The sequence below is a fragment of the Limanda limanda genome, chromosome 10 (genome assembly GCF_963576545.1).
Source record: "Limanda limanda chromosome 10, fLimLim1.1, whole genome shotgun sequence".
In the NCBI taxonomy this organism is placed as follows: Eukaryota; Metazoa; Chordata; class Actinopteri; order Pleuronectiformes; family Pleuronectidae; genus Limanda; species Limanda limanda.
Window position 1 is genome coordinate 6,920,188 of NC_083645.1, and position 22,507 is coordinate 6,942,694.

At 40.6% G+C, this 22,507-nt stretch overlaps 1 protein-coding gene across 1 annotated transcript; it reads left to right on the forward strand.

Annotated features, from left to right (window-relative positions):
• The first annotated feature begins 243 nt into the window (after window positions 1–243).
• On the forward strand, window positions 244–15,928 carry fmr1 (fragile X messenger ribonucleoprotein 1). Its single transcript, XM_061079062.1, has 16 exons — window positions 244–268; window positions 526–1,106; window positions 3,672–3,724; window positions 3,831–3,924; window positions 5,938–6,009; window positions 7,549–7,697; window positions 8,665–8,758; window positions 8,988–9,104; window positions 9,318–9,488; window positions 9,609–9,687; window positions 9,817–9,944; window positions 10,363–10,449; window positions 11,224–11,464; window positions 11,824–12,027; window positions 13,003–13,082; window positions 14,110–15,928. The coding sequence occupies exons 2-16, from the start codon at window positions 1,056–1,058 to the stop codon at window positions 14,311–14,313; spliced, it is 1,824 nt and encodes a 607-aa protein (XP_060935045.1). The 5' UTR covers window positions 244–268; window positions 526–1,055; the 3' UTR covers window positions 14,314–15,928.
• Window positions 15,929–22,507: the final 6,579 nt, after the last annotated feature.

Here is a 22,507-nt window from a genome sequence, read left to right on the forward strand (position 1 = left end):
TAAAAAAAAACAACTAAAAAAACAGAGTATTTTATTTTTTATTTCACCATTGAACAATGACACAAACACTCACAGCTTTAATCTTCAAAGGAAAGGCACATTTTTGGCTTTATTGCTGCAATATTTCATAACGAGCTGAATAACAGAGCTTTTATTTTGAAAGGTTGGGACCTTGGGGCTGATCATCAACCAGTAACCCTATCATTAACAGACATTGTGTAAATGATCATACCAAGGGAACACAAAAATAAATACATTAACCCAAAAGGTAAGTTAAATCTAAGCAGACCACGTGTGGATAATAATGTAATCTCTGCTGCACCATTATAAAATCAATTATTATAATAATAACACTACTACTACTAAAAATAATGATAATAATAATTGAATAATAATTGAATGATCAAAACCACAACGATAATAATAATAATAACAAAGAACGTTATAATAATAGTAACAATAAAAAAAACAGTAATAAAAATAATCCTAACAATAATACTCTGTTTGTGTGTTGTTAATATAAAGACATTGCTCAGATGCTCAGACGACCGGAGACATTCTGGCGTGTCACCTGTGGAGAGCAGTAACAGCGTGGATGAGCGTGTCCTCAGCAGAGCAAGAAAGTGGAGACGTCACATGGAGAGATGCGACCAGCAGAGGCTGCTTCACCACTCACCACACATTAACATAACTACCTACCACAAGCTAACCAGGCTAGCTACAGGGGTCGCTTTGCCTTATTAAACACTCGGGAGTGCAAGTGTGCCGGAAATAAAAGCCGGATTCACAGACGGCTCCGAACTAGACTCGCATCCCGGCCACAGACAGGGATCCTGCCCCCGTCCTGCTCTCCGCTGGCAGGGTCTTCTGTCTCGCTAGCGACGCCAACGATAGCAAACTGCCTTGGCTAGCGTCAGGCTAGCCAGCTAGCTAGCTAGCTACTAACGTCGCTAACGCTGGTTAGCTAGCTAGCTACTAAATTCGAATACGGTGGTTAGCTAGCTAGCTAGTGACGTCGCTAGCGGTGGTTAGCTAGCTAGCTAGTAACTTGCGTCATGGATGAACTAGTCGCGGAAGTGAGGGGGACCAGCGGGGCCTTTTATAAGGTAGGCAAACACCTTTTGTGGAGCTTTGTCATCTCACACACTGCACCGTGCACCAAGCTCAGGCTAACTCATGTGAAATCACCCTGGCGGATTAGCTGGGAAACATTTGTTTGTATCAGCGGGCCTCAGTGCTTCCGTGCAGCCTCCACAGGGATGTGAAGGCTGCCAATCTGTCAACAAAGCCAGCGACAGTCTGCTGCTAAACGCTGCCTGTTGAGTTAGTGAGGTATTGGTTCTAGTGTCGGTGTTTAATCATTGCAGTTGTAGCAGTGATGCTGCTGGCGACATGTTTTATCACATCGACGGGCTGTGTGATGAGCAGTTGTCTGCAGGTTCGCCAAGTTCTAGCATCCAGACATTGTTTTTCAGAGGATATCAGCAGCAAATCTGGGGTTTCCTTGTATCACCTGCTGCTCGTGTTAATTTGAGAATCATTTTGAAGACAACAAGTATGATGAACAAGAGTTGTGGAGGCTGGGCATTTGGGCCATACATACCTGGGCAGGTGTCGATCATACGGGGTCAGTGGTGGGAGAAGTACTCAAATCCTTAAGGTTGTTAACATTGCCATTTTCTTCTGTAGGATGGACATTCATGTCAAGTTTGGGTGATAGTTATTCTTTGAGAACAATTGAGGAGGAGTATTAAACAGGAAAGATGTAAGCAAGGCCATAAAATCAATCGAATATGAAACACTACATATAAGTGTAAAGAGTAGACGTTTTGTAAGAATTTAAAGCTCACACATGCTGACCGAGTGATGAAAGCTCTACACATTACAGCCAGTAGCTCCTGTAATTTGACTGAATTGTAATCGCTTGCACCAACTATCAGCTTGCTAGAATTCAAAACTTTGCTGCTGCCAAACTATTGGGAATCATGTGATTGCACAGGACAACCATTGGAAATCTTGTGCATTGTGCTTCATTCAACACCAGCATAAGTGTTTTAATTTAGAAATTAGTTCCTACACCTCCAATGCATGTTCCAGATTTAAAAAAAATGATTTAAAATGATTAATTGACCTCACTTGTATAGCAATTTTTTGTTTTATTGACCAATCAAAGTGCTTTACTGTACAAGTCACTTTCATCACACACACATTCCCTACATACCTCTTCTTCACACACCATCATCACACCCCATTCATACACTGTCAGACCAGCTGTCAGCTGAGCTTGGGGGAGGGGGGGTTCAGTGTCTTGCCCAAGGACACTTTGGCATGCAGACTGACAGACAAATGCAAATAGTGATGCCGGCCTGAAATTTGATTGGCAGGTTTTATTCCAATTTAAAACTAAAGAAAAATTGTTTAACAGTCAGCATTATATTATTCTCATAATATCCACACAAAATCCATTATTCTGTGAGCAGTGTTAGAGACATCTGGACCTGAAATACTCTAGTGTAACCTAGTTTTAAATATACTAGATGCATTAAGTCGCTTTGTGAATTTATTTATGAAGATGGCTATTACGTTCTTAAAATTATATATGAATATAAACATTACTTGCCATTATCTAGTTAAAACCGTTGGATTATACAACTGTATCATTATATATGAGATTCATCATTGGTTTGTCCAAAAAATGAAACAAATCCCTGTGTGAAGTGAACATGAAGCTGTGGGAGGTAGATGTGTTTCTAAGACACACACTGATGATTGTGAACTCTGATGCCAGCCTGGAGTTCATGTTCTGTGTTTAACGGAGCCAAACAGGTTGCAGCTTAATGCAGATCAAATGCTTTAAGGATTTATCTGTTTGATTTTAAAGATACATTTAAATGCTATTGATGAACATATGATCTTTTAAAATGGCTGTGAGGGTGATTGGTTGATTATGAAATTTTTAGTTAATGTATTTTTAGCAGCCTTTTAGAGATTAATGAAAATGGTAGGGGCAAAATGATAGTTCCATCCTAAATATCACAACTGCATTGTGATCTTTCCTGAAGAGAGAAACCGTAGCAGAAGACTCGACAACAGTCTGAGTAGTCATTGCAGTGAACTGCCAGCCCATGACACCATTATATCTTTGGAGAGACTTAAACCTTACCCGTTTGTTTAAGAAATAAAAGAAAGCTTCTCCCTTTGAACATTCCTCAAATGTGGCGTCAACCTCAATATCGGAACTGTCCTAATAATCTGTGCATTGCTTCTGAATGTACATTCTCCATTATGGGTCGAGGTCATAACGTGAGCTCAGTTAAAAAGCTTTCCTTGACTTTTGGGGGATTTGGAGAAATCCCTGTTTTTTTCTCAGTTTGTACTTAATTTAAACCATTACTGGCTGCTAGCTTACTAGGCTAATGCTACCCATAGGCCAGACTCTCCATCTCCCTTTTCCTCTGAGGCGTTGTCCTACTTGCAGTACTTGACACACATGGACAGACTATGTGCACAACCAGAGTTAGCGAAGCAACCAAACCTGACGAAGCCCAAAAAGAAACACTGGGCTGTTGAGTTGCTGAATTTGATGCTTGACGCCAGTGTAACACTCCTGTTGTAGTATGTTAAATTCTGGCTATTTTAATTTTTGTTATTCCTCTCTTGGATTCTTCTAGGCCTTCGTAAAGGATGTTCACGAAGGATCAGTCACTGTGGCTTTTGAAAACAAGTGAGTAAAACAAACGCACACACAACAAATCATGATGTATGGTTGAGTGTTAAAATTGCCAGTGATCAAATTAACTCTTATTTTGATATGTGCTCCTTCGCCCCAGCTGGCAGCCGGAGCGTCAGATCCCATTCCAGGATGTGCGGTTCCCTCCTCCAACAGGGTTCTGCAAAGAGATCAATGAGAGCGATGAGGTCGAGGTGGGACTGATTCAATACCTTCAGAATAGTTTTAAGAAAATCAGCATTATCACGAAAGACAAAGTTGGTATAGTGAGAACGAAAGAAGAGCAGAACTCTAGTAGGTCTTTTAAAGGGATAGTTCACCGAAAAATGCGAATTCAATCATTATCGTCTTACCCCTATGCCGATGGAGGGGTGGGTGAACTGTGTGAGTCCACAAAGCACTTCTGGAGTTTCAGGGGTAAACTTTGTTGCAGCAAAATCCAATACAATTGAAGTCAATGGTGAGTCTTTCTTCAGATGTAATAAAACAACAGAAAAAAATATAACACGCCTCCTCGAAACGAGGTCATTACATAATTTAAAATTCCGTTAAGACGTAAGTGATGCTGTTACTTGCTGCAGGTAGCAATGCTTTTTATGAAACATTGACCTGACAATGTGAGCAAAGGCCAACTTTCAATATACTGTGAAATGGAAAAAAAGAGAGGAAATGCACATTGTGTTGCAGATTAATCAAACATTCTGCAAAACAGTGTACCTACAGTGGGTGGTACAAATTATGTTTCCATATCTGATTTTCACTTATTATTAAAAAATATTTTTTTAGGGTTGGGTACCATTCCAATCTGAACTGGTACTGGTCGGTACTTTACTCTCACACACAAATATCGGACAAGGTTTTTTTTATGCTTGGTGTATTGCGAGGTATCCGCCTCCACCTCCCGACAAAATTCCAGAACACGGAAACCAGTTCTAGTGATCACGTTTGTCCCTGGCTTAATTCATTACAATAAGCGATCGCTTTCTTCAAAAGAATTGTGTCAATTCAGTATGATAGTCACGTAACTTTAAGGAAAGGTAACGGCATCACACACACACTGACTCGACTGCTCTTAATCGACTGCTCCGCTGTCTCTGATCCACTACGTCTAAACGTTGGTTTGTTTAAATTGACGCCACAATATAAACACTGATTATCAAAGATAAATACTTTTCTTCAATGAGTCAAATCTTTCTTCTAAACTGCGCATTCATTCATAATACAGCTTGTCTCTCACGCTGACATGCACTCACACAAACAAACAGTGTCATCAGACACATGTGTAAACTCAGTCTGGGTAAAAACAAAATAATTTTTTAACTTCGACAATGTAAGAAGAGCTGGAGGAGATGGCGGGGCGCACTCAATTCAGTTGGCAGTACACAGCGCTAATGATAGCGATACAGAGAGGAGCAGTAAATTACTTAGAAAAAACTTGGATGAAAAGACCCAAATGACTCAGTGGAGCTGTGCATGGCTCCCTGGCTGTTCTCCTTGGCAGAGCTGTGGCCGGGCTGTGCACACTCTGATGGTCCCTGGGTCTGTGCCGTGGTGCTGTGCATGGCTCCCTGGGCTTCTGCGCCACTGACATCACCGTTGTTCGGACTGTGTGCACTGATCAGAAATGAGCTTGCCATGATCCCGTTCCAGGGGTGAGTCACATGCTTTTGCTCTCTCTCTTAATTTAACATATACTCTCTCTTTTACTCTCATTCACGTATACATACTCTCTCGCCCTGTGTACTGGAATTTGACACCGATTGATTTAATTTGAACCAGTACCCGGTAGTACCGACGTTATTAGTCGGTACCCTAAGAAGTACAGAGTTCGATATCCAACCTTTGTTTCAAATGATTTACCTTTGCTTATTGCTATCTTCATTCATTTGTGTTTTGATCAGTGAAACAAAAAAAATTCAGTCCATGGAATAATTTTAATGTGTTCTTCAGAATTCATCAGAGAACCCATTACTATTTAATAAATGTTTAATGAGCAATCCATTTTTCAAAATAATATTATTGAGGTGTGGAAGTTTCCTTCTGTGACGTTCTCAAAAAGGCTTTTAAAGACACTTTAAAAGTACATTAATAAGAAGCACAAATTAGTGGATCTCTGAATAAATCTGTATATTTACTCGTCCTGACTCTTTGCCTCTGAGTGTGTAATGAGTGGAAAGTTTTAAGGAATGCTCTGTGTGTGTTACCAGGTGTATTCCAGGGCTAATGACAAAGAGCCTTGCGGGTGGTGGCTGGCTAAGGTTCGCATGGTTAAAGGAGAGGTAAGATTAAGTCTGCATGTTTTCTAATTCTCAATATACAATTTAAGACTAGGGATGCACCGATCCGCTTTTTTCACCTCCGATACCGATATCTGAGGTTTAGTATCGGCCGATACCGATCCGATACCGATACTAATTAAACAGTCGGATTCCCCTGGTCCGCACCAGTTCTAAGTCACCCGCGGGCGAGTTCACCAACTTTGCAGCTCCGCCGGTTCCGTTCAAACTGAGCAGGGCGGGAGATCCGGACCGGGACCCGTCCGGCACCGGGCCCCGTCCGGCACCGGGCCGGCGGAGGGACCGGGAGCCGGACTGGGAGCGGGACCGGTAGCCGCACCGGGAGCGGCACCGGGAGCCGGACCGGGAGCCGGAGTGGGACCCGGACCGGGGTTCACAGCCGTCCCGGGGAAGCTAGCGGCGGCGGCGGGCGGAGTGGGCAAAGTTCCGGCTCCCGGTCCCGGTCCCGGGGCAGCAGCACCAGCAGCCGGCAGCCCGGCTCCGGGGAGCCCCGCGGCCCCGGTGGAGGCGGCTCGGCTCGCACCGGGGCCGCGGGGAGAGGCGCCGGGCACTGTCGGCTCCGCACGTTGCTGGCGTATGACGTCACTCACAGCGCACAGCATAGAATTACACTGAATAGATCAGCCGATATGGATCGGCCCATTGTCACCGATACCCGATCTAGAAAATTCTTCAATATCGGTACCGATACCGATACAAATATCGGATCGGTGCATCCCTATTTAAGACTAGGGTTGTATGCCAAAGTTAGGCAGCGGTTCCTTCATGGCCAGTACATACTAGACTAAAATACAGATTCCAATGCAGAGTTATGCACTGACTTAGTTGACATGCTAACAGGGAACATAAACATCACTGCCTGTGCCTTGTTAACATTACATTTAACTTCTAACTACTTAGATCTTAGAGCAATAGTTGAGAGCAGAGAGTAAGTCCTGGAAGAAACAGCTTGTAGAGTTGGTGGGGTTTAGCACCTTTATCTCTAATAAAGTTAATATGCAAGTAAAATCAGCATGACAACATTGTCATTCGTGTTTTCGTTAAGTCCTGCATCAACTCTCAGTCTCAGTGGCCTGTGAAAGTGTTTTTGAATTAAGCACATATATATATATTTATAAGTGCCATGAAGTGTAGATCATAAGTACACAGTCAGTTTTAAATTGGTGGGGGGACTTTTAGTTTCAGCTGATAAGTAGTTGGCAGATTGGATTTAGGCTAATGTGTCAGTTATATCTCACTGAGCTATTTGTTTTACTTCTGTTACCCATTTTTGTCTCTGACCTGGTTTTTCATTCGATCTCATCCCCTGCCTTTTTTAATATCTGCAACTCTTCCTTTGTCTCTCACTTGCTGGCTCTTTCTCACTTTTTCCCTTACCCACATTCTTTCCAGAAGTTTGTAATTCTGTTATTTAAACTGATGATTATATTCTCTGAACAATTTGTATTGGACAAAATCTGTTGTTTCAGATATGCAGAACTGGATCACTCTGATTCTATCTTTGTCTTTCTATATCTCTAGTTCTACGTTATAGAATACGCTGCATGCGACGCTACATTAAATGAGATTGTGACACTGGAGAGGTTACGGCCAGTCAACCCAAACAAACCAGCCACAAAAAACACATTCATCAAGATCAGACTGGATGTACCCGAGGATCTACGACAGATGTAAGTTTGATTTAAAGACAGGAAGCACACAAAGACTTTTGTGACAACTGCATGCATCTCAATTCAATACAGTTATTTATTTTTATTTCTGTCGCATCAAATCACAACACACGTTCTGTAAAGGTACTTTAAATAGTATATAATATTATGGAGAAACCCAACATTCCCACAACAAGCAAACACTTGACAACTGTGGAAGGATAATAACTCTCTTTTAACTGGAAGAAACCTCAAACAGAACCAGACTAAAGCCATTTTCAGACATGAACTCCGGAGAATGTCCATACAATTGGGTCTGGATGTTCTTTGGAGTTTGCTTTTGACACATGGACAGAGTTTTCAGGCTAGGGGTGGTGCAGTAGGCAGATGCAGAGCATAATATATTAATTATATTGTAGAAATCACAGTTTTTGTGTACAGCACATCAACACGGCAAAGTTTTTACATTTGCTTTCTCACATACAGCCAATCTGGAGAATGTCAGGAAATAATTGGAGTTCAATGCAGGTCTGAAAGCAGCTTCAGTGTAGGCAGTGATCTGTCTAGACCGGTTGGGCTGAGAGGAGAAGCCATTGTGTAGCTGTTGTTATTAAAGCAGTGTGAGACCAGCTGTATATGATCAGTTGCATACAACTTTTAAACAGAACCTGCTGATCTTGAGCCACATCTGTGAGGTGTCAGCATGATCACAGCTGGCACAGTGTTAATGCCATATAACAGTGGTATGTGCCACTAATACAGCACTTCAATTTGTAGCACCCATTCAAGAATTTGGGTCACATTCTTGGTTTCTTGGTCTAAAACCTGCAATAATATTATACTAATAATCCTTTTTAAGAAATGGCTATGATTGTTTTTGTTTTGCTCTGAAAAGACAAAAAAAGATTTTTGCACTCATGCCCTTGAGGACTGAATTACTTAGTCATGAATTCTCATGATATGAATTTGTGTGACTCTGTTTTGACAGGTGCTCCAAGGAATCGGCCCACAAAGACTTTAAGAAGGCTGTGGGAGCGTTCACTGTCACCTATGACTCAGAGAAAAAGCAGCTGGTCATCTTGGTACATTAAATTATATTTTTGTTTAAGAACTTAAGGCAAAAGTCTCTTGTTGATCTCTTGAATTATATTTGATAAACATGACACAAATCTCTGTTACTGTGGTACACGTGTGTGACTTACAGTCATTTGTAGTAAGTCACTTACATTAGGTTTTGTTGATGATGCCATCAATAACATATTCCACATTAAGATACTTTGTGGCAAATGGGTGTTCATTGTTTTTCCGCAGTCAGTGAATGAGGTCACAATGAAACGCGCCAATATGATGAGTGACATGCACTTTAGGAGCCTCCGCACCAAACTGTCTCTCATAATAAGGAACGAAGAGGCCAACCGACAATTGGAGGTAGACTTTTACACACACGCACACACACACACGCACACACACACACACACACACACACACACACACATATGCTTGGGATCCTCAGCATTTCAATTTATAATCTTGCTGTTAAAAATAATGAATTAAAATGATTCGTCATCATCAGGCATATAATTCTTGTTTGCTCTGTTTTGCCCTTTGATACATTTTCCTCGTGTGTGTGTGTTTCTACAGAGTTCCAGACAGCTTGCATCACGGTTTCATGAACAGTTTGTAGTTCGGGATGATTTAATGGGTCTGGCCATTGGGACTCATGGAGCAAACATTCAACAAGCTCGCAAAGTCCCAGGAGTCACTAACATAGACCTGGATGAAGAAACATGCACCTTTCACATATATGGAGAGGTAGGATTGATAGATCAAGGCCCTCCTTGTTTCTGGATTTACAAGTACAGACCTGAGCTTAGAGATATTTAAGTGTCATGTTTATATTTTATGTGACATCCTTGTGCTTGTTTGTCTAAGGACCACGAGGCTGTTCGTTTAGCGAGGTGTTTCCTGGAGTTTTCTGAAGATGTCATCACAGTTCCCAAGAACTTAGTAGGTGAGAAAATCAATCAACTGAGATGATGAGACCATTCATGCGGCAACATGACTTTATTTAAGGATTAGCCAGATGATTAAACTCCGGAGTTCCAGTAGACAGTTTTAGATGATGTATCTGTCTTCACAGGAAAGGTAATTGGCAAGAATGGTAAACTGATCCAGGAAGTGGTTGATAAGTCTGGTGTGGTGCGGGTTCGTATTGAACCTGAAAACGACAAGAAGCCGTCGGCACTGGCGGCAGCAGCAGCAGAGGAGGTCAGTGGGAAACAAACTTTGCGACACATCACTAGAATGGCGTCCTAAGCCACAAAAGTTTGTGAACCCCTGCTGTTGTATGTATTTAAAAGGTTCACAATGTAGGGTTTAGTGGCCTCTTTCAGTGGAGTTGAACAGTATAGTTTGGTTAATGTAAAACCTATAGAGAGCCAGGGTTTGGTTTGTCCATTCTGGGCTTCTGTAGAAACATGGAAGAGGACCTATTTCCCATGTGGAAATAATTAAAGAGAAACACAGCAATTATCAGTTTCAAATGATCTTACACAAATCCAAAAATTATTATAAATAATCTACTCATCTCCCTAAATCCTGCAAAGTGGACCTTCATGAATCAGTATAACTGCAATAGTGTGAGTATGTGAACCACTATCTTTCATGTTCTCTACCTCTCTCAAAGGGAATGGTGCCATTCGTTTTTGTGGGGACCAAGGAAAGCATCTCCAATGCTACAGTACTGCTGGACTACCATCTGAACTACCTTAAGGTCTGTGTGTAATAAAGAGTCATAACATTTGCCATCAGTTGTTTGAAGTTTTGACCAGGCCCAGCTCCAAGGTCAAAGTAACAGCATAATGCTTAGCAAGATTACATTTAAATTTAAATAAGAGTCATTATAGCAACGCAAACTATTTTAAATCACACTCCACAACTTTCTGTACTTTCATATTTCTATATAAACATAAATTAATGGATCGAATGAATTGATTAACTATCTGAACTGAATATGTGATTAGCACTGTATGTATTGTCTTTGAGCTCCTGCTTTTGGCCTGTTCAGACCTGGTATTGACATTCCTCCTGAGAGATCTCATGACATCTCACTTTACCACTCCTATGTGCAAATAATTATGACTCAATCATTTCTGTTCCTGAAGACCAACTTATGTTTTTCTGAGTTTACTGATATGTCTGATGAAACGAGAGTCAATGAGCGTAAAAATACTTTTGAGCCATTATTAAACTAAAGTGGGTCAAAGAACGTCAGCTGAAAAAGTTGTCCTTCATATGTGGTCCAGGTCACATATGCTTTCCCACTGCTAAAATGATGTGGCCGGATCACTTCTGAATGTGGTCTGAGTGTTCAGATCTCAAGATGCATCGAGGGCTCATTTGGGTGTGTTCAGATTTCAAATTTCAAACACTTATGATCGATCACTCAGGATGGATGTTAATAGGATCTCCGAATGGTGTCTTTGTTTTGAACGAGATCTTAACCAGAATAAACAACTTAAATTATTCTAATTGTCCATATCCACAGGAGGTGGATCAGCTCCGCCTAGAGCGTCTCCAGATTGACGAGCAGCTGAGACAGATAGGAGGAGGAGGTGGTGGTGGAGGAGGGACGGGACCTCGGCCTCTGAAAGACAAAACCTACGTGTTCGATAACGGCATGGGGCTCGGGATGGGAAGAGGAGCGGGAGGAGGAGGGAAGCCCTACACCGGAGGGAGAGGACGAGGGGGGCGAGGACAAAGAGGAGGAGGTGCAGCTTTTGCCTCAGGTACAGTAAAATAACTACAATCAAGAAAACCAATTAAATCCTGTTCAAATAATCGTATCATATTAATTAGAAACTGTGCCTGTACATATACAAGGGAAACTGAACACCTGAGGCTTTAAATCCAAAAATTTATAATCTCATGTGTTGTGTCCACTCGGTAAATGAAGTGTTTAGATTTCTGACATTTGAAGGGAAGGATATGAAACATCAACAGCTAGTACAAGACTACAAGTACTAAATGGAGCCTCTCTTCCCGAGGCAATGACTTAATTTTAAAACTAAACATTAGTCAAAGGTTAATTCCATGTTATCTTTCCTAGGCTGTTAAATTAAGTTTCACTTATGTACTGGTTCCCCAGGCACTAACTCAGAGGCATCCAATGCTTCAGAGACAGAGTCAGACCACCGAGAGGAGCTCAGCGACTGGTCGCTTGCCTGCACCGAGGAGCTGATTACAGGAGGCGGGACCCTGCCCAGAAGGTCAGATGGGAGGAAGAGACCAGGCACTGGTGGACCAAGGGGACGAGGGGGAAGAGGCAGAGGAGGAGGAGGAGGGTATAAAGGTTGGTAGTGATTATCAATGGCAGTTATTTGACCTCTTTCTAGCAATAGGATTTTTCTCTGCGGATGTATTGAAGAATTTATGTAGACGAGTTAAACATTTCCACTAAAAAACATTTTTCTAATCAGTTATTAAAGTGTACATTATCTTTCCACCATTTGACCTTAGCTGATCTGGAAGATAATGTTTCAAGTAGTTCAAAAAAGAGAGAAGTCACTTAGTATAGTTAATGGAATTAAAATAAGATGAGATGCTTTTCATCAAATTATAGCCTGAACAATGGGCATGAATCAAATAATGAGATCTCCGCAGTCTCTTTGCTAATAAATTCTCATGAGTGTTTTCTTTTCCAGGAGACTCACATTTATGACGCTCATAAATTAAACCCTGCCAAGAGTTCTTCTCTTAAGTCATGTAGGGACATGTGAGGGTTTTGGCTGCGTGACAGTGATGGAGTGAGTGGTGTTTGATTCCAGAATAAGTTTATCACTCATCATCATCTTCCCATCAAGTTGTGGGGATGCATATGAAAACTTTTAAGTTAGACTTTAAATAACGATCGATGACATGACGACTCTTCCATAAGTGAAGCCAATGCATCTTGATTGCCTCATGGTGGCGGGCTGCAGTAAAGGTCTTAAACCATGCCTCCTCCATGTTAGCAAATCGCACATGGACCAAACTAAAGTCAAAATACACATAAACATTTTTTTCTTCTAGATCTTACCACACTGTTTGTTAAAGTGTTTATTTTTTTGATAAATGGGGTTTTAATTACGTATTTGATGCTTTAATAAACGGGGTAAAACAGGGATTGGTTGAGTGCGTGCATTGCCGAGACCTGGATACGACAGCTCCATCCCCCGATCACTACTGCACAGACATTGGCTCCAAAAGATGTAATCGATGCAAGATTTCAGCAATGGTAGCAATTGGGCTTCATTTCTGGTTGGGGATTGTTTTTGTCTCGGTTTAGGTGACGACATGCAGTGGGGTGATCCAAGACCTCGTCATATCAGAGACCCCAAGACAAGAGCGCCGGAAGACAGCCTACAGGTAATACACACACACACACACACATATTTTACCTTTCGACTCACTCTAATAAGAAACATCTGTAGGTGTATGGAAAATTTACATTTAAGTCCAAATTTATGTTAAAAAAAAAAGAATCTTTACTGATTTCAGCCTAGCTGGTTTCTGAAATGATGGCTTGCTAGCAGTTGGCCAGCAGCCCTCCCCCTCTCAAAACATCTCACTTGTCAACTGAAAGCAAATAATGTTGATTATCTGTCAATATATGGGACAAATATGACTGTAAACAAACACTGAACTCTTGCAGCACGTGAAAAGCCCAAAGCAAGTTTGACAATGGCCAAATCATTGTGGCTAAACAACTGAGTCAAAGCATCTCAGAAACAGTGAAGCTTGTGGGGAGCTCTCACTCAACATGGGGGAGGGGCTACTCACAGTGGTACGAACAGGAACAAACCACAACCAGCGACAAGGTGTTTGAGCATGTGTCAGGATCACATCTGATCAGCGGCAGCTCCACCTCTAAAGCTGCTTTCAGACATGCACTGAATTCTTTATAATCTCCTGATATTCTTCGGAGCGGCTATATGTGAGAGAGAAAATGTCAGAGTGAGAGGCTCCCATCATTCCCCTTGTAAAAGCTCAGAATGTCCGAATGAGCAAGAAAACACCACGAGATCCTTTGCAAGATTCATCACGTGGGCATATGATGATGTTTCTAACACGCGACGAAAACCGTGCATACCTACGGCATGGCTTCAATGCAGAAGCATGAATCAGACCTAATAACAACTCAATTTTTTTTATGAGTGCTTAGGAAACAATCAAAATCAGCTCTTGTGAAATACAAACCACAACAGTTAAATTTGCTGCAGTCTCTGTTAACTGCATATGTATAGAATATAAGTGTAAAGTTTGACATTCATAGCAACAGTAACCAAAGGGGACAGGGCTCGGCAAACACCCAGTTCACCAGGGATCACGTGTCTCATCTCTCTCAACCTGTGCACCGTGGGACCAGACTGTACTCGTTTCCTTTTTCCCACAGATCCGCGTGGACGGCAACAACGAGCGCAGCGTGCAACACTCGTCAGGGGGTCGAGGAGGAGGAGGAGGAGGAGGGCCTTCCTCCTCCCAGGGAGGTGTCGGTGGCGACGGACCGTCCCGTCATCATCATCCGAGACCCATCAGAGACCGAGGGATGAAGAAGGACAAACAAGACGCTCCTCCGCTGGTGAACGGAGTGTCGTAGATACACCACTGGAGAACCTTCTGATTTAGATATACACACACACGTTCGGATACAGATACACACACACACACATTCAGAAACACACACAGGCAACTGGTCATATACCATTGTAGAATCTCAATCTCTCTCTCGCTTTTTCTTTCTTTTTCGTCATACACGTGAATACACATATTTCATCAGCATGGAAGTTTATTAGTCAAGTCGTAGACCAGAGGTTGTCTGGAATCTGCTGGTCTGGTCTGTGAGTGTACTGCTCTGGACTCTTCTTGACTGGTTTGTTATCTTGCACTCTTCTATGGAGTGACAAGTAAAATAATCAGTACCTTTTTGGACAAAAGGAAAAGAAGAACAGGGATTTGACTAAAGATCATCTCTTACTGAGGCATTATCCCTGAACATTCCTCCCTCCCCCGTCAACAACAAATATCTGTTTAGCTTTTTTGTCACTTCCCTGTTTGAAAATGCTCACTTAAGAGACGAAAGAAATTAGGTGAAACTGAAAAAAACAGGGAATCATTACTACGTCCGAAAGTGGAATTAACGTGTGTTCCTGCCCTTTACATCTCAGATTTATTTTAGTTTCCTACAGGTGGAGATATAATCTGTGGTGGTTTAAAACTCCAAAATCCAACCTTTGGCAGTCACGAGTTTATAAGTCTTACAGTCTTTCAGGTATGATTCCAGAAAGACTTAATTATCAACTGTAAAATATATGATCTTTTTGAGAAGGAAGGGGCAGACGTGTTTTGGTGTCTCTCCAATAACTTATATATATACATGGGGAAATCATGGCTCAGCACTTAAGATTCACTCGGTGAATGATTTACCAGTCTCATCATTTAAATTGTCTGTGTTTTGTTTGCTTCGGTCTGCATACTGTAAAAATTCTTTCATTCCTTCCGCCTGTCGGACCAAGCATGAATTCAGAGAAGTAGAAGACATAGCGATGGAGAAACATAAATCTGAGGCACTTTGATGCAAATAAACTGTTAAAAAGTCTTAAGTGAAGAAAAAGGGAGACAGGAGCGTCACCAGCAGGTAACAATATAAGATGAACTGCTGTCCATTATAAAGATTATAATAAAGATACTGCACTTAGGGATTATGCACCCAACATACAACAGCTAGAATCACAGATAAAACTAGTACATTCACAGTTTTATACGGTTATAGAATAATCCCTGACTCATGATGAAAGCATTCAGCACAATCACCACTTAAAGGGCCCACGCGGTTGTGACACTCCCATCCGCCTTCATGGATCTCTGCCGTCAACTAGAATCCACACCGATCACAACCTTTCTAACACCGACAAAGGGATATTTCTGATTAGGCTGCAAGATGAACTTAACTTTGGTTCTTTTTTACTAACAAAGCAGTCGAGGATGGAAGCCTTTAAATTAGTGCATCGACTTTTGCTTTCAGACAAACTGGATTAAGGCAGCAGCATTGTCAGTGTAGACCTCCTGTCGCCTGATCACATGAGCTTTTCTTTAATTTATGAAGACCTTTGTATTTAACTTTTGTTTTGCAGTTAGTGTTTCAAGTATTAGTGTAGAGGAAACAATTCTTGTGAGTAATGCCTTGATATAATAAAAACTTGGTTTAAGTTTAATTCTCTTTGGTTTTCAAACTCATTGTGGGCCCACCTGTTTTAGTTGAATATTTTCTATGTTAATCTGGTTTAATTTAGTGCTTCTGTTCTGCCTGGAGTCTACTAAAAACATTTAAGGTCTGTTTTCTACTTGCTGCTTATTAATAATGCTGTGGTGAATGTTACCTTACGTTAGAGGCACATTTTAGTCAAACCACTCAGATTAAATGTAAAAAGAAGGTCAATCATGCAATTCTTGTCATAAGTCTGGTTAAATCCTCTGTGTTCATCACTGTCACTCTTATGCCATTACTCTGAGTCATAACCAGTCTTTAAAAAAAAACATCTTTGTGCCTTCAATTTATGCTCCTCAATTTCTGTGAATTTGGCCCATTCTTAAAAGCACCGGGTTACCCTGAATAGATCAAATCCTTTAATACGGTTGTTTAATGTGTTTAAACCCGGTGTAACACCGCTGCCGTTTTTCTTTCATTTCTCGGACCTTGGGTACAAGTTGCTTTCTCTTTCATTCCATAAATCTGTATGAATTTCTTAGAATTCTTTTCAATAGACCAAATGGTCGAAGAGAATCTCGGCAGATTCAGGGCTTCTAGTCCTGTACAATCTCCAGTCTTGTAGTTATACTCTAGAACTATCTGCGTTGTGATGGTGACTCAGTGACATAGACAGATAGAAGAGAACAACCATCAAAGAGCAGAAAGTGACTTTCCTAAGCAGTGAAGGTTTTTTAGCATCAGAGGAACATCTGAACAAAAACTGACCTGTGTAGACTTAAAGCTCTCATGCTGAAAAGTTGCTGTTTTGTAGAGTCACTGACTGAAGGATCCTACTGAACTTCACCATCATGAAAATAATTTGGCACGAAGGCCTTTACTGATCATTTACACTCTCAGTTGACCTAAATTGTGCCCTACGTTCAAACTGACTCCAGTAACTGATGAGCTAATATAGAAAGTATCAATGAATGAAAATGAGTCATGGTGACATTTGTTGGGATTCATTTTTATTTCTTTTGAAAACCTGTTGAAATGTGAGAAAGTTGCTGTAAAAAAACGAAAATTCTAAGCAAAAAAAAGTTTCTAAAGGTTTCTCTGCGTATTCGTAGGTTTGTCAACATTAGATCACAATGTTCTACATAGAATCACTCCAATGAATTCAGCCTATGCCAGTATGCTGGACCTGATTTTAAGTTTGAATGTTGTGGAAAGAACCAAACTTTACTTTTCCTCCAAAGGAATGGTGTGACATTTTGGAAAGAAACATCCTCACCTTATTGCTGAGAGTTGATGGAACCAGCAGGTGATTAGCTTGGATTAGCTAAAGGCTGAAAATGGGGAAATACCCGACCTGCCTATGTGCAGAGCGAACAACATCCAGCCAGCACCCTTAAAACCCTCCAACTAACATGCTACAGTAAACCTCATTATCTTGAGTTTGTACAAAACATAAATCTGTGGTTTTATAACAAATTATTTCTTGGCCTGGCACTGTGGCTATTGGCTGTAGCCCCCCCCCCCCCCCCCGCTTCCAGTCTCTATGATAAGCTAAGCTAACTAACTGCCAATGTGATAATGCGACACAATATATAAGTCATGTTTATCCTTCCTCTTTTCAAAAGGACAGTTTCCTCATTAATAAGCATAGTGCAAAATTTTACCTGCAAAACCGAAATAAAAGTTACTTGTAATAAAGATAAAGTATAAGAAGTATTAAAAAAAAAAGCCTGTTATCTTCATGCTTCAAAGCTGTGAATGCTCAGAGAAACTTTACCATATTCTGTGTGACATGTGCCTTTAAATTGTGGCTAGTATCACAACCTAGACTTGTAAATCAGGGATGAGGAGGAGACATTGACCAGATGGATAAAGATGGATAATTCTAAAGTGATTCATTATTCATTAATTGATTCACTCTGGGTTGTCATTGGGAAAGCTGAGCATTTCTGACCCTCTAAAACCCAAAGGGCGGCTGTTAATTGTACAGGTGACTTTGGCGTCACCATCTTTTACCACCTGGTCGGTTTTAAACACTGAGCGTGTTGTATCTTTGTACAGTCGACAAACATAAGCCTGTAGCTTATGACCTGGTTCAATTAATCTGTGAAATGGATTCAGTTGCTTTTGTAGACGGCTGCAGTTCAGAACCTTAGCTGCTGTTTGAAAGTCAAACACAGCCTCCTAATAGACTTCCTCCTTTTAACATTTAATCTTGAGATGCTAAATAGTTTGACCCAGTGTATCTTTATTCCCTCTATTCTTCCCGATAGTAACTTCAGTAATGAAAGGAACTGAAAAGATTTCAGAGGTTGAGCCAGGTCTTCTCTTTAGCAGAGATCAGTGAACCTTCCTAGTCTTGCGATGCATGCACATCTTTTATTATGGATTTTGGACATTCAATGACTTTTTAATCAGTGTTATTTTGTCTCATGTCTCTATGACCTAAGACTGGTTGGAGTTTTGAAGTATCCGATGATGAGGAACATCTTCTGACAACCACCAGCTTAGAGTCAGGGAGAAATGGGAAACTTATACCTTTTCAAAAAAGTCTCCAGACAGGGTGGAAACGAGTAACGAATCACGAAACAGGTTTTTTGTTGAAATTTCATTTTCCTTTTTCTAAAGTATTACCGGTGTCAGTTTCTCCATCACTAATCTGTTCAGACGTTTGCTTTCACTTGGTGTTCACACTGCTGTTTAACAGGTGAGCGTCCTCTGCAGTGCATCAGCAAACCGCTCACGTGAAAGTCACCTCTATATTGCCAATAGAGCATCAACAGTATGAAGTTGCTTTGTATTGTTAAAAAAACATAAGACAGAAGAAGGGAGGCTGGTATACTGTATATAATGATGTCATTATTTGTCTGAGAAAAGATTTGTACAATTGTTTCAAATGTGCACTTATCCTGATATCTTCTTTTTTGCTGTTTAATATCAGTTCAATGCTAGATCTCTTGATAATAAACATAATGATGTGTGGAACAAATAGCAGGGTTGAGTCAAACGCAGTTAATAATGAAATGATGCGTAGTGCTACAGAGCTTGAAACATAACGCTGGTGAAAAGATGGTGGTGTCATTGAGAAAAATCCACTCTAAAACCAAAAAAACTAACCGAGTCATGAATGAAAATCCCACATAGGTACTTCACTTATAATTACATAATTAATGCTTTTCCATTTTAAGGCTAATGATCCGTTAAATTGTGAAGTGATGGTAATAATTTGCATTCTTTGATAATTAAAACTGGAAGTGAAACTCCATTGAATGTATTTTTATTCATTTAATCATTTATTTTTGATTGATAAATAACAGTAGTTTCACCTTTTATACAGAAGTACAGTTATACTGGAGCAGCAACTCTAGATCATCTTTCAAACCCTCAGGCTGGGAACCTGGTAAACAGGAATTAAAAAAAAAACTACACCCAGTTTACTCAGTTTTTTTTTGGTCTTTCAACCACATCCCATGATCCTCCTCGGTAGATCAAGTTTGTCGTATACAAGCGCCTGAAGTTACACGACTTGTGAGGACTGTGAGATGCGGTTGAAAGCGATAGCAAGAGGACTTTGTGTCATGTTTTTGGATAGACCGTGAAGTTAAACTAAACCCCCCCCAATTATAGGGTTAGAAGATACATTTACATTTTTGGAAACAGCACATGACAGAGTTGATATGTTTGCGAACAGCTAGAGCCAGGAGATTGTTACCATAGAGACAGGGAAATAGCCCGCCTCTGTCCAAAGTTGAAAAACATCACTTCCAGCACCTCTGAAGCTAATTCAAATGTTGTAAGTCGTGTTAATTTCAAACACCAACAGCAAAGTAAATCGTTCCATCACGCAAGCACTGGTAAAACCTCAGCCGGTCATTTTTGCATTCCTGCTTGTGTGCTGACTTTCCGGCTGAGATCCAGCCTTTTAGATCTGAACTTTGAACAAGGCTAGGCTAGCTGTTTCCCCCTGATTCCAGTCTCTATGCTAAGTTAAGCTAACCATCTCTCCTCAGTATGCACAGACATGAGTAGAATACTATGTATCTTCCAAAAGGGGACTATTCTATAAGCCCTGTAATGGAAGTGTGACTTTGCCTCATACAGTGACCAAAGTTACCTATGTCGACAACGTTTTATGGTGGATTTTCCTTGTACATTGGTCCCTGATTGTCAGCCATCATATATTGAGACCCAAATCATTTTGATCCTTCCTTCTCTTTTTAGTCACCATGGCGATGACTGAAACCATGAACAAGTATTCAGTTTGTAATTTCGTGCCGAGGCTAACGGCAGCCTGGCTTCATGGAGTTCAACTATGGTGAACTATGAACTGCAAAATTCTATGAAGCCAAAACTTAACAAACAAGCAAAACATGTTCTTTATATTTCTGACCATTATCTTGCAAACATTGTGGTTTGCAATACAATGTATTAGTTTTTGACAAACGCACTACATATTTCTTATAAATATGAAATATCACAAGACTTTTTGCTCAATCTTTGTGTCATGTCCTGTGAAATTCACCGTCCAGCCCACAACAGCAGGTGGCGCTGTGAGGCAGTTAACAGGCACAGGGAAGTGGAAAGCCAATGAGATTGAAAACACCATCACTATCAGACATGATCACACATGAGCTCCATGTGGAATATTGTTTTTGTACTTGTAGGGTTAGTATACAAATTTTTATACGTGTAATATGTTTTATACATGTAGGACGAATTTTAACTTGTGTGATTATTTTTTTTGTACTTGTATGAAATTAAGGCTATTTGTTTCTGAAGCATAATTTATTACATTTATTTGAACAATATGTAGTTTTGTTGATTGTCAGGCGCATTTTGTATTTGCAAACCACACTGTGTTGTGTAGGGAATTTGTAAAACATGTTTTGTTTGTTAAGTTTTGAACTTGGCTCCATAATAGTTGCTTCCCATTTGCGTATGTGTGAGCAGTGTGGGGACTGTTGTGTGTACTGACCAATTGGCGTCATTAAGAATTGGTGCTAAGTTAGAATTACTTCATTGAACATTTTAATTAAATGTGTGCTATGATTGAGTGGCTGTGATGTTGGCCTGCAATGGAAACATGAAATGAGTACAGTAGAGGAAATGCTGTCTTGCTCTCGTATTGAGCCACTGAAATATTGCTACTGTGGTCATATAGAAAGCTGCAAAGTAGGTTTTGAACCATTTGGGGTCCCAAACATAGACATGTTAGAGCATGCATACATTATCTTCCCAGGATCAATATGTGTATATTGTGGTTGATCCTGGCAATAAAAAGTGTAATACCAGCTACAATCGGGATCCCAAATGGCACGACCAAGGCTGACGACACCCGAATGTTGCGCATGAACTGTTTTTTGTTTAAGATTTAAATTGCACTATCTTGGATTGTTTGACACAGTCCTCAATCCAGTCATTGTCTTCAGCACATTACAACAGTGCTATAACATGTAATTTGGTAAAGACACTTCCCGTGTATGTGAACCTTAAAAGAGTCATTCTTCTTTAAAACTGTTAAATCCTGTTATTCCCATGAAATGTTCGATATTAAGATTAATGACTGGTACTTTGTGTTCTGTTACCACATTTCATGAACAGATGTCATGAGATAGTTTTTGAGCTTGGTCCAAAATGTGATCTTCCAGTTGTGTTGTGAACAGATCATATAGAGGAATTTGATTATAGATTTTTGCTTCAGATTTTTCCAGCATTGCCTTTGGATCCAGAATGTTGAAGTCATTTTGAGGGAAATTAATTTTAACTGGGACTTTTGTGGTTTAGAGAAACACATATCGGCTGCTGTTCACATAATGAAATGTTTTACGTCGGTCGGCAAAGATAACGGTGTGTGTGTTCAGCTTAAATTCTTTCCTGCAATCAGCTGTTGTGATTGTCTTTAAAGGTGTGTTGTTCTTATGAGGGTATTTTTTTTTCTTTTACTCATCATCCAATGGTTTCCAGAAGAGGAATGTTAATGACCTAATCCACATTTGGCGTGAAAAGTGTTCCTCAGCATCGTTAGATGTTCAAAAACTGAATGAGGCACTAGACTGAATCAGCCGGTTTGGACGACACTGTGTTGTGATGTCAAACCTTTGATTCAGAGCAAAAGCCGAGATTGTCAAACACAAGACGAGAATACAAAAAGTAGGAGAATTCAATTTGCGTGACTTCAGTGCAGAAAGGTTTCAACCCTAATAACTGTGACACAGTCCCATAGACCATTTTACATTCCCCTCTCTCTGAGCATGCTGTCATGTAAGGATTGCAGTTTGGTTAAGATCAGATAAGATCCCTTTGTTTAGTCCATTAGTGAAAAGACCACATGATGATAGTTGAAGGAGATACTGATATGAGGCTTCCCATCAAACCTCAGTGACAATGAAGAGCCAAGGCCAAACAGGGCTTCTGCCAATTGCAGCCTCTGAAATTGGATTAAAAAAGTTTGAAGAAAGAGATGGGGTGATAAACTTGTCAGGAGGGTGTCACCTCTCCACAGGTTTCCTGTAATAGGAAAGGTCAAGGTGAGTTAGACAGAATTTTTTTTTTTCTCACCGCGGCACAAGGACCACAATTTAAACAA